The following is a 12,008-nucleotide window of genomic DNA, read 5'->3' as shown; positions in this document are numbered from 1 at the left end:
ATTCTAATGTTTCAAGTATTTTGTATTTTTAACTTTTTTTTTTAACATTTTTAAAATGGGAAAAGGAGAAAAAACACAACAGCAACTGAACGATGTCAAAATCCATTTTGTGTGTTTGTGTGAGACAGTATATACATGTGTGTGTAACTGTCCAGACAATTCCTCTCTCTTTTCTAGCCTTTTCCCTCACTGAATTCAGGGTGGCAGCGTCAAGTTGTACAACAGCACCACGGGCCACCTCTAGGTTCTACACTGATGTTGCATCGTGTGTTTCTGAATCTACTGGACAATGTTTTCCTTCAGATTCTATTGAATTTGCCTCCCTGTAAATCATTCCAAATACTGCAAAGAGGATCCTTGCATCACAAACCCAGAAGATCTTCTGGTCATACTTGATGAGCTTGTTTGGCATGTGCAGTAGACATTTGAAACCTCCCCCTGTAATGCACAATCACTTCTGATGAATCACTGTCTGAATGCTGAATGAATGCTGTCTGTCATTTGTAAAATAATCTTAAGGACCAATTTTTTTTAAAATATAAATCTCTCTCTCTCTGACAGTTACAAATTTTAAATTCCCATGAAATTCCATAAGAAATGAATGCAGGTCATTGACCCACTTATGGACGTTTGGAGTATTTTTTAAAAACAAAACAAAAAAAATGTATAAAGTACATAAAAAGGTTAGAGGAATAGCTGGAACATGAAACTTAATTAGATGTTTCAAGATAATAACTACAGGTTTAGCCCAAGGACAAAAATTATTACAGTCTGGAAATTGTAGTTTGTCTAGATTTGCAGTTTGCACTAACAATCTTCGATGCACCCATAATGTTTGCAAATTTTTTACTTGAATAAATTTAAAAAGGAAAACAAATGCAGCTACACAGGCAAAGATTTTCAGGACAGAAGACTAAACAAGCAACAGTCTTTAAATACGGCTTAATCTGAGCAGATTTAACCCACGGCTGTGCCAGAAAACAAACAAACAAAAAAAACCAGACAAACAAACAAAAAAACAAACAAACAAACAAAAAAAAACCCTGTCACAACAATGGCAATAGATGCATGGTTCCAGTTTAGAGAATTTCCTATTAACACACTGGACAGATTCTTCCTCACAGCGTTTTTTTATTCGTTCAACATCTCACATTACAAATACTTCAAATGTATGCATACAGTTACAAACAGTTGGCAGCAAATGAATATATGTCATTAGATCTTTGTTTTACTTCAGTACTACAAACCAACTATAAAAACTGACGTCTGTATTGTAGCGCAAATTAATCGAGAAAATATAAAAATTGGAACTTACATATAAATGTGAAATGACTTTAAAAAAAATCAAAATGATATCAGGTAAAAAAAAAAAAGTTAATAAATATAAGCTTCCCATCATTTAATTAAAAACTATTGAAATTTTGCAATCAAGTAATACTAACAGACATAATCATTTTTTCCCATGTGAAAATGTGGAGCACAGATACAGCAATTAGAAAAACTAGACACGTCAACGAGTTGAACACATCACCCCAAAAAGAAAGAAAAAAAAATGACAAAAAGAAAGAAAAAAACTGATCAAAATGATAGTAATTCATTTCAACTGAAAATATAGCAAACGGTAAATACATTATCGACCTAGTATATACAATGTTTTCAATCACAGTAGCATGGTTGTAGCAAAATATGTTAATAAGCACAAAACTAATGTTTAAAAATAAATTCAGGTATAAATTTTTTTTTTCCTTTTGCAGACATCAGCATGAACAATAGGAAACAAAGGTGTGTAAATGACTGCATGGTTTATATGGACTGAATGACTTACACTGCGGAGAACTGTTTCTGGAAAGAATAAGTATTGCACATAATGGCTCAAAGTTAACTTGCAACATTAAATCACATTCAGGTTATGTCTCAAAGCATGCCACATCACAAAGGGGGTCAAAGTGATCAAGTCTCCTCACCTATGTCCTACTGAGTGTCCTCTATGTTACAAAAAACAGACCTAAAGTGTTGTCACTGTGTAGATTGCATAAACATCACGTCTGTGTAAAGGAAGGCAGACTCCATCATGTAAAGAGAAGCTACAAGAGAGGCAATCTCAAAGAGAAATAAAGAAAGTCAAAGAGAGAGAAAAAAAGGAGATCTAGTGCATTACATTAGGTCCTGCATTATCACTAGTCATTTTATTTCTTATGCATGCCAAGAATAAGTAGAACTCACAGGCAGTCCCAGAAAGAGGATCTAAATATTCAAACAGCTGATATCCACTCCGGTGATAGAAGGGAAGATTTCACATTGATCAAAGCCAAAACATTTACCCTAATGATAATCTTAGTGACTACACCTAGGAGCAAAATATCAGATTATATGCATTTTCAAGACTATCAAAATCAGTTTAGAAAGGTCTTGCCATGCCTTAGGATCCTGTAATGATGTTTATTAGGACAGAGGAGAATCCATATATGACTGGCTAATGATAGCTTTATATTTTTCTGTCGTTTTGTTTTTTTAAATCTACAGAATCACACCAATGCACCAGACAATTTTCAGATTTACCAGCACTTAAATATATAAAAGCTAATTGAAAATTATATTAATATCATTCTTTTTTTGTTAAATTAAGTTTACCATAAATGCAGATCTCTTAGTAACAAAGGTACAAAATTATTTTTCACCAAGTGAAAAAAATGAGGTATTGCAAAAGGACTTCTCCCATCTGTGAAAAATGTGCCTAAAATGACTATTGAAAAAAATATTTAGAAAAGTAGTGCATAATAAATGTATATATGTTCATGACAAAATAATCAGCTATAAAACACTGTACAAAAATCAGCAGGCCATGTATAAAATAATATCTTTATCTCTGTGACAGCAAATTCTAGCTACTACCATATCCAACCACAACACTTGTGAGAGAAGCTCCAGTCACGGTAGAGCGTGCAGTGGTACACCATGAGGACAACTCAGGGAGACTGGACTGTGCATTCCCATTAGTTTGTACTACATTAGCATGTTAGCTTCCAGTGCTAATATCCCTGACAATATAAAGTGAGTAAATACTACTGCCAATACCTGAGCCCTGAGGGCTGTGTCTTTGTTAGCTGAATCTCACAAACCAAAACTCCAGCCATTCCTCCACTGTACGAGAACGTTATCCTGTTTACCCTCAGATCAATGACTGTTTTAGGTGATGTGTTTAGGCCAATCTTTGGTTTGCCCTTTCTGGTTACAAAGTGTTGACTTTTAAACCAAGACCTGAAAACTCATGCTGACAATCTTAAACATGTGTACTGAACTGAGGGGGAGATTTTTTTTTTTTTTTTTGTCTTTTGTGACATGGCCAGATGCTATACGCTGAGCTGCTTGGAAAACTCAATCCATCCATCCATCTGAAACAGAGTTCCACCACTGTTCACCTCAACCATTTACATTAAACCTTTGGTAAATTGTACAGTTGTTCTCTAATCCTGCAAGCAAAAAGTAAGAAAATGCACCCTTCCTAAACTCCCATAGTTAGTATACCGATTTAGGTGTGATGAACCTCACTTAAATTTTATGTTACTCTCATCAACAAATGTAAGCAGCTTTGCCAGCTAACATGAAAAAAAAAAAAAAAAGGAAAAAAAATATAGTCAAGTCAACAAGAAACAAATCCAAATCTAATGCATCCATATGCTCATGCACACTCAAAGTCAAAACATAAATGGGATTTCACTCTTCTTAGCATTTACTTTTTGTGGGCCCAAGTTTAAAAAAAAAAATAAAAAAATAAAAATAAATTATCAATATTACCATTTTTTTTTCTCAACTTAAAAGAAAAGTGCATTTATTTTTCATCATAGCCCATACCCCACCCTTAACTACCCCTTTCTCTCAGTCCCTCCCAGGTCTCTTGTCTCAGTTCCAGCGGAAGGAGATGTGTCGTGGTCGGTCCCCTCCTTCCTTCACCAGTGGCTTGTGGAACTCGCGGCCGGCCCGGGAGTGGATTGCTGCCCAGCAGTACTCACAGTAGTACTGCAGACAGGTCACATTGGCGCAGAAGAAAGGAGCAAACTTCCCTCCGCAGCGAGTGCCCTGGCACTCATCGCACAGCTGGTCATCCAGGACGTATGGCTTCACTTCCACCTGGGACGAGAGAGAGTGTACAATGTGGTTAAATGGAGTCTGAGAACGATTAGGATTCATGCGACAAGTCTGGTAAGTGGGAAATTTATATTTTTGAAACATACCATCTACATTTTCAGGATATGAATATGGAACTAGAATCGGATCAACTCACCCGTTTATCAATCTCCCCGTGCTGCAGTTGAACAAATCGGGCACTAATGGCTGCAATGTAGCTTTGCTGATTGGAGAAGGCCACTCGCCCTGCCCCTTTTGGATACTTCAGCTCAGGATCTGTGTCGATCCCAGCATAACACACTCCCCCATACAGACGGTCCATGATCATGGCAAGCTCAACTGGAATAGCAATGAAACTTAGAGTGATTTTAACAGTTTGAATCTCAGAAGCTTGATACATTTATTAGTCACTTCAAATGTATACCTGCACGCAGGGGACGAGGGACACCTCCTACAAAGATAGTCTTCCTTGGGTCCAATGGCTGAGAACCATCCATTACAAAGTCACTATCATTTAAATTCCAGGGCCGGATCTGGACCTACAAAATTTAAAATACATAATTTCCCCAGTGTCCTACTTGTTTCTGACCAAGATACATTTAGAACTGATAATTTTAAGGCCTTGGTGCTTATGTAATATAGATTATAACAGTCTGAATAGTCTTGTCAGTTGCGGCAGGGGCTTTTTACAAGAAGCCTCTTGTGTGCTGCATTTAGCATACAGCAGAATGCAAAACATTTGTAATGAGGATAGACACAAAAAAGCCCATTGCATCTACGCTGGAAGTGATTCACTTGTTTCACAACTTTGAAGTTGCTGGCGGGTCATTTGCAGGCTCTTATTGCAGAGTTAACCCCTCTAATGTATTTACTACTGTTAATATTCCAGTCAGTAATATTCTTCAGTCTGGAAGTTGAGGAAAGATTGTTAGGTCCTGCACGTTTGGCATCGACACATGTGCGATCCACATGATTGCAAGTCACTTCTGGTGTGGATGCAGCTTTAATGCTAAAACTCACCGGTTTGTCTTTGATGGTGGGGCTGGAGACACACAGGTAAAGCTTGCCATCCTCCTGAATGCAGGCATCAATCAGAGCCTGAACAGAGCTCTCATCTTGAAACAGCAGGAATGCATATCCTGGAAATATTGGGCATTCGGAACAATGAGTGCTCACCAGAAAATAACAATTTTTAATCTGAATGGCACAAAATATCAAATTAAACTTTTCTGATGCACCTTTGGGTGGAAAATAGGACTTGCTTTCTGCCTTATGGGGCCAGTCCACAAAAAGATGACCAAACCGACGGAAACTGGCAGTGATTTCATCTAGAAAACAAAAAAAGAACAGTTAGTCACCAAGCACTTCAGCAAACTTATTTAAAATGGCACTTCATATCACTACCATACCACAGGACACCATTGATACAGTAGCTGAAATATATCTTGTAAATATATAACTTAAATCTAGAAATGCCATAAAACATGTGAAAACACGAAAAAGTTGTTTATATTTCATTATTGTAAAAACTGCAGTTAGTCAAGGACCCCCTTCAGGTTTAACATGACTCGCCTTCATCTATGTCTGGGGGCAGCCCTCCAACAAACACCTTGCGCGAATATCGCTCCACACGTTCACCATTAAGGGATGCAAAGCAGTGGCCTGGACCGAGGCCAGCAAGCCCCTGGTCACCTGACTCATCATCTCCAAAAGAGCGCTCATCCTCCATGGGGAACAAAGACGAATGACCTAATCGAGAGAAGGATCTAATTAACACATTTTAACTTCCAATCAGAATTAATCCAAATAAGTTCAATCACAAGAAATAGAAAAAAAAAAAAAAAAAAAAAAGGACAATTGCCACTTCTTATCCCACAATAAAATTAGGATTACTATTAATACTAGTTCTTGATGGATAGCCTGCAAAGGTGTAAACTCCCTGAAGAGGAAAAAAGGATCTCAAGCAGTGAAGACAGAATAATCAGTGATGCAGACAAAAATCAAGCAGACAAAAACAAAGCAATCATGTCAGAGGCAACTGATGCTCTTTAAATCACATCAAAGAAATCAAAATGACAGACATATGACATTAACAAGCTTTACCTCGTCTTCTCCCATAACTTCTTGCTGCATGTAAAACAAAACAAGACACTCTTAAATTGTTTTTAGAAAAACGTCACAAGATAAACACAAATATATAGAAAATGTCTATCAACCATTTACAATTAGTTGTGAAGGTCTGACTCCAATTTTAAGAAACTTTTTTTTTTTATCTTAGGACACTGTTGTCTGCTATGCTGACTTCAGCTGAAGTATTGCATATCATTTATATATAATTCAATGGTAGAGGTGAATGTCCCCCCTAGTGAAAGAAGCTGAAGTTTACTGAATGACAAACCAAAAACAACAACAACAACAACAACACAGGAGTGGCTTCACAAAACCGAGAGATGAAACGATTCCCAAATGGAGTAGGAATTCTATTAATTCCCTTCTCTCATGTCTAAATAGCTGAAATGATGAGGGGATGTTCTTCATGTACAGGAAAAGGAAAATGACAGCATTCAGTAAAAATGTTTAGAAAAGTCCACAAATGCAACTCACGTTGTCAGTACAAGTAAACTAAATGTGCATCTTGGTGCAATATACGTTAAAATGAGGCCAAAAATGTGTGTTAAACCACTTTGTTTCACCTCTATGAATATGACCGCAGGAATATGATTTTGATTACCGAGAAGCCGAGAGAGATGGAAAAAATTAAGAGATGGAAAACATCCTCATTAAAAATGGCATGTATGACTGTATAAAAGATCAAAGACCAGGTTAAAAAAAAAAAAAAAAAAAGTTTGCGCATCCACGCTCTCAAATTAGCATTAGCAGAACTGGCTGTGATGCAAAATGGCTCCCTTCTGACTGATGGTGACAAAAGGTAGATGTTTTATTAATAAGGGAGTCTGCGTCGAGATCAAACAAATGCCAGTGGAAAAATGCTGCACATGATTGGTTTCATAACTTAATAGAAGATAGGTAATGTTCTGCACTGAGAGACTGAAGACTGCGTTGGCCTCATTCACAGTGTACGTGGTTAGATTTTAATGCATGTTTGGGGGAAACCACCAAGGCATTTATGTGGCTTTGTAAAAATCAGATTTGACTTTTTGCCCTAGTGTTCATTTATGGTTATCTAATTCACTTAGTCTAAGCCGGTCTTCGTAGCCCACAATAACTGCGCAAGGGAATTACCAAAATGGCTGCCGGGGAGCCATGGAATTCTTTTGGTGTTGAAAGGTTGCAGTCAAATAGTCTTTTACTGGTTGGGATTTTCACAACTTTAAGGAAAGGAGCTGCTCCTAGAGTTTAACCCCCCCAAAAAAATAAATAAATAAATGAATCTATCTAAATAAATCATGAAACAATCTTTAACAAAAGAAAGAGATAATGCTCAGACGGTTCATAAAAACACCCGATCGGTATGACCGACGAGTAGGCTTTGGTGTTGAGTCAGTTCTGCTCTGCTGCTTTTTAAGATCCAGCCAACTTTTAGGCAGGCTACAGCATCCAATTCTATAAAGCACGAGCTGGGGTAGTTTTAGTGGATAGAAAAATCATGAGCAACACCTGTAAATCAGTATTAAATTTCCTGCAGTAGCTCCACCCACAGCCACAGCAAGCAGTGGTTCCACCTTTGACCCCAAATTATTTAAACTGAGTTTTTATAGGGTGGACAACCTGCACGAAATGACACGGTGTCACATAAGGTGAAGCATCTTCAGATATGGGTTTTTGTAGGCCACCTTTTTTAGGAAGATTTTAGCTTCATGATAGAAAAACCACATTGACAACATTAAGGTTGCATAATTGCACAGCTAGTCTAAAGTGCACTCTGATTATCTTGGCACCGTGGCTGTCCTTAAGAATTTTCCTTCACATCCTGCCTTGACCTGATGTTATCCATTAAGGTTGTTGGAAAGTGTTCAGGGACAGCTACATTAACTTTTTGAGGGGTTTTGACTGTCTGACTGCAACCCAAGAATTGAAAATGATATAGGCATCCATATTGGAAAGGTCAATAATATCCAAATCTACTAATGCAACAGTTTGCCTGCAGTAAGCACAAATTTAATAAAGCTGAATAATATTTGTGGGTAGTGCCATTAACATCAAAGCACAATGCTGCAAGAGAAACATTCAAACATAACATATGCAATTACATATGCATTTTGCTACTCAAGTCCTGCAGGGGATGTGGAAAAAATTCCTACGTGTCGAATAAACACAGATTTCTGAATACATTTATTTACAGCCAGCAGTGAGAAAATTTAGCTGGGTCTCACTGTTAGTGTGGGAACCAACCTTTTAAGGAATCCTGCTCAGCCCTCATAATGTCAATCAGAGAGTTCTCCAGAGATTGCATACTGAAACCATCAAAGGACCGTGTTCTCTCCTGCTGAAAGGAGGGGAAAACAATTAGCTTCCTCACTTCCCAAAATCACCATCTAAAGCAGTATAAGCTGTGAGATACCCATGATGCTAATAAGTATTAAAAGGAGAAATAAAAATTCATTTTTCCCTGTGGTGACATCCAGCACAGAGCACTAAACAGAAAATGGAGACAAAGTATGTTACAAAGTCATCTGCATTCGCTTATAATGTGACATCTTTCCACTGAATCAGATAGCATCTGATAGGAAGATACACTGCACAAAATGAGCCGGTGAGAGAGAAAAAAAACAAAACAAAAAAAAGCTACTTTTGGTTTTACCACATTGCAATCAATACAAATTCTAACCAAAACTGAGGAGAATTGAATTTTTAAAAATTCTAAAAACAAAGAAAATCTGTGAGCAACACACAACTGGTGATAAAGACTACATAAGTAAAAGTGTGTCACTTTATATAAAAGCATATCGAGTGTGTTTAAAGCTGCAGCAGAGCGCAAGACATCTCAAATCAGGACAGTAGGAAACCCATGTAATCAACCAGATGATGAGACAGCTCTCTTTTAACCAAATGATCTAGATACAATCTCTAGTACACAATAAGTCTGAAGTCATCCGTTTAGCTGGCTTGCCTGTCACGTCTCCCGTTTTGCTCAATGGTTCATTTGTTACATTTGATACAGTTGAGCAAGTATGACAGGATTACATACTTAATTAGTCTGTTAAAAATACACAAAGCACATATACAATCACTGTCCATATCTGTTCATCATTTCTCACAATACCTACTGAACTTACTTAATTTAGATATTGAGTAATTCCCTTAACAACAGCCTGTGTTTTATTTTAGCCTGTATGCCTACCTGGAAAGGATAAACACTGTCATTGCGGCTCATGCTGTCCTCCACCCAGCCCTTGTGGTTGATGCCAGAGCTATTTCTGGGGAACTTTTGCAAAGGAACCTGGAGAAAATGTTAATAATTGTATGACAAGTCTCTTTTGTATCAGCAAATGCAAATATCTACTATGAATATACACAGTATGAGATTAACCATGACAGCCCCGTCTACCTGATTGTTAGGGAAGGACTTCTTCAGTGGCGAAATAGAGTTCAGGCCCGACATCCCGCCGCCGACACCCCGTCGGTAATCCCGAATCCCCTGTGTACCTCCCCAGCCACCATACCCACCTGGGCTCCACGAGGTGGATGTGGGAGTGGAGGGGCTCTGGTAGCTTCCCCAAGGGGAGGAAGGTTTGTTCTGGGTAGGAGCAAGGTGGGGCAGCTGTGTAAATGGTCCAGTGCGATGGGGATGTGGAGGGAAGGAAGGCTGGGGTTGATGAGGGCTAGCTGGGGAGCGCCTGTGCTGCTGTGGAACCCCTTGTCCCTGGGGATGGTAGTGCTGAGGGTGAGGTGTGGGAGGGTGATGCTGGGAGACTGGTCCAATCTGTGGGGAGAAACTACCTCCTGCTCCAAAGCCAGGGCCAGCATGGTGGGAGAAGTTGTGGAACAGCAAATGTGGTCCATTAGCATTGGAGCCAGCGGGACCAAAGAAACCTCCAACGTCTTCCCCAACCACAGGAGACTGGGTAGATGGGACAGCAGGAGACCAGTTGTTGAAGCTGGTCAGAGAAGATGAGGAAGAAGTGGATTGTGCACAGCTTGTACCCATTCCCAGGGTGTCCTGGTAGTCAAAGCCACTTAGCACCGGAGACTCCATCCTCAGCTTCTCCTTGCCAGCACTGCTCTCCAAAGTACCCTTCTCCAGGGAGCCGTCGTCAGGTAGAGCTCCCTCAAGCTCTCCTAAGCCTCCGCCGGCCTCCTGCTGGCCTGGAGACAGGGCCTGAGGCTGGGCCTGGACCTGAGATTTCTCCTGCATATCCTGGAGGTCCAAGGCCTTGGACTTTTCTGACTCCAGAATCTCATCTTGCATGTTAGTGTGCGGGGTTACAGCAGGGAACAGCCAAGCACTTCCCCCATTGGTGGAGCAGGTGTTGTTTACAAAGGACGGGGGGCTGGGGGGGTTGGAAGGGTGGTGAGAGTGCTGGGGTTGCAGGTGAGGAGGGATCCTTACAGGGAAAGTAGATTTGTTGCCACTGCCGTTCTTCACCAGAACTCCAAACCCGTAGTCCCCCATTTAGGACACCCAGTAAATCTTAAGCTCACTTTTGACTTACTCCGTCTTCTTTATTCTAAAATGTGGTAGAAAATGTATGACAAAATTTCAAAAGATTGTTAGAGTTGGCACCTAGAAAATAAGAAAAAACACACACACACAGCCTTGCAAACGCAGTAGATGTGCTTGGGCTGCACCCTGCCTGGTCTTGTGATGCAATCAATGAGATTAAATCATTGACTCGCTTGGCTATGGGAGGCCTCAGATGAAATATAACACTAAAGCAGGAAGGCAACCACGGAAAAACAAGCGCAGGCAGCTAACAGTCTAAGCTTGTGAAGCTGACGTCTCCAAAAGGTCGTTACGCAGCTAGCAGCAAGCTAACAGCTGCTCCGCCACCTTCCATGTGCCCCATTAATCATGCAGTCACTTTTAAAGTACGTTTATGCATTGCAGGCTAACCACGAACGCTCAAGAGTCACGGTGACCAACACCAGGAACACCTACCGAATAATCTCCCTTTTCCAAGCAATGACCTCCCCATAAGCAACCACTTAAATACAGGAAAATATTGATGACGTCTCCAGTCTGTTCTGAATCTAGGGTAGTTCCCTTGACCGAGTCGCTAGGCTAGGATAATAGCCGATAACTGCAGAGACGTTGTAGCATACTGGCACAGCAGCCAGAAAGCAATAAACCAGTTCAGTCGCTGCAACGTCTCCTCGAATTTCCGTCAGCGTCAAAAACCTCAGAGTTTTTCGCGACGTGACATGTTGGAACCGGTGTGTGGCTCTTTAAACGACCTCGTCTGTTTCGTGTCCTGTATGTTCAATGTCACACAGCCTACCAATCCTTGTCATCATTTGTACATCCCGAAATACCGTGACGCAATTTCGACACCTACTCCAACGTAACGACAGACGTGTGTAAGCGTCGACATGTCGGGCATAGCTACCTTCAGTTCGGCGTCATGACCTTATCGTTTAGATGTTGCCATATTTTAGCGTTTTTTTCCTTTTTCTGCATTTCCTATGCAGCCGGTGTAAATGGTCTCCACTCTCTTCTAGATGACAGCTGGACCAGTCGGGAGACACTTCCGTCTACAAGCCCTGCCCCCAGCTCCAACAGCTAGCCAGTGTGTGTCAGGATTTCCCTCCGTAGCCCCGCCTAAACAACCCTAGCTCTATTAGCTGATTGGCTAATTGCTAAGAGGAACCACCCATCATACGCCTTCTCGATGAATGGCAGATACACCCAAGACGCTCTAGTCCCAAATAAGGATGTCTTGAAATTGTAGGGAAACGTATTTTATATAAGGAAAATTATCTGT

The 12,008-nt window shown here is 40.1% G+C and overlaps 1 protein-coding gene across 5 annotated transcripts; it reads right to left on the bottom strand.

The window, feature by feature from the left end:
• Positions 1–650: 650 nt before the first annotated feature.
• LOC146524351 (cytoplasmic polyadenylation element-binding protein 4-like) lies at positions 651–11,804 on the bottom strand. 5 transcript variants are annotated; one of them, XM_085172205.1, is made up of 11 exons: positions 11,634–11,803; positions 9,635–10,754; positions 9,428–9,526; positions 8,479–8,572; positions 6,229–6,252; positions 5,698–5,874; positions 5,364–5,453; positions 5,146–5,264; positions 4,550–4,664; positions 4,283–4,464; positions 651–4,128 (listed from the first exon to the last, which is right to left on the bottom strand). In XM_085172205.1, the coding sequence occupies exons 2-11, from the start codon at positions 10,697–10,699 to the stop codon at positions 3,901–3,903; spliced, it is 2,193 nt and encodes a 730-aa protein (XP_085028331.1). In that variant the 5' UTR covers positions 10,700–10,754; positions 11,634–11,803; the 3' UTR covers positions 651–3,900. The 5 variants fall into 5 exon arrangements, with proteins under 5 accessions (XP_085028331.1, XP_085028347.1, XP_085028338.1 ...); XM_085172221.1 differs by having other exon boundaries at positions 8,479–8,569; XM_085172212.1 differs by lacking the exon at positions 11,634–11,803 and adding an exon at positions 11,186–11,627.
• Positions 11,805–12,008: the final 204 nt, after the last annotated feature.

The sequence above is a fragment of the Neolamprologus multifasciatus genome, chromosome 2, assembly GCF_963576455.1.
Source record: "Neolamprologus multifasciatus chromosome 2, fNeoMul1.2, whole genome shotgun sequence".
NCBI lineage: Eukaryota > Metazoa > Chordata > Actinopteri > Cichliformes > Cichlidae > Neolamprologus > Neolamprologus multifasciatus.
This window is presented reverse-complemented; position numbering and strand designations above follow the sequence as displayed.

What these genes read in the sequence shown, in the direction of transcription:
- LOC146524351 (XM_085172205.1), bottom strand. Translation starts at nt 10,699, where the DNA reads ATGGGGGACTACGGGTTTGGAGTTCTGGTGAAGAACGGCAGTGGCAAC. An exon ending in AAGTTATGGGAGAAGACGAG is followed by an intron (nt 5,875 to 6,228) that starts GTAAAGCTTGTT and finishes TCTCTCGATTAG; the next exon opens with GTCATTCGTCTTTGTTCCCC. An exon ending in ACGGGGAGATTGATAAACGG is followed by an intron (nt 4,129 to 4,282) that starts GTGAGTTGATCC and finishes CTCTCGTCCCAG; the next exon opens with GTGGAAGTGAAGCCATACGT.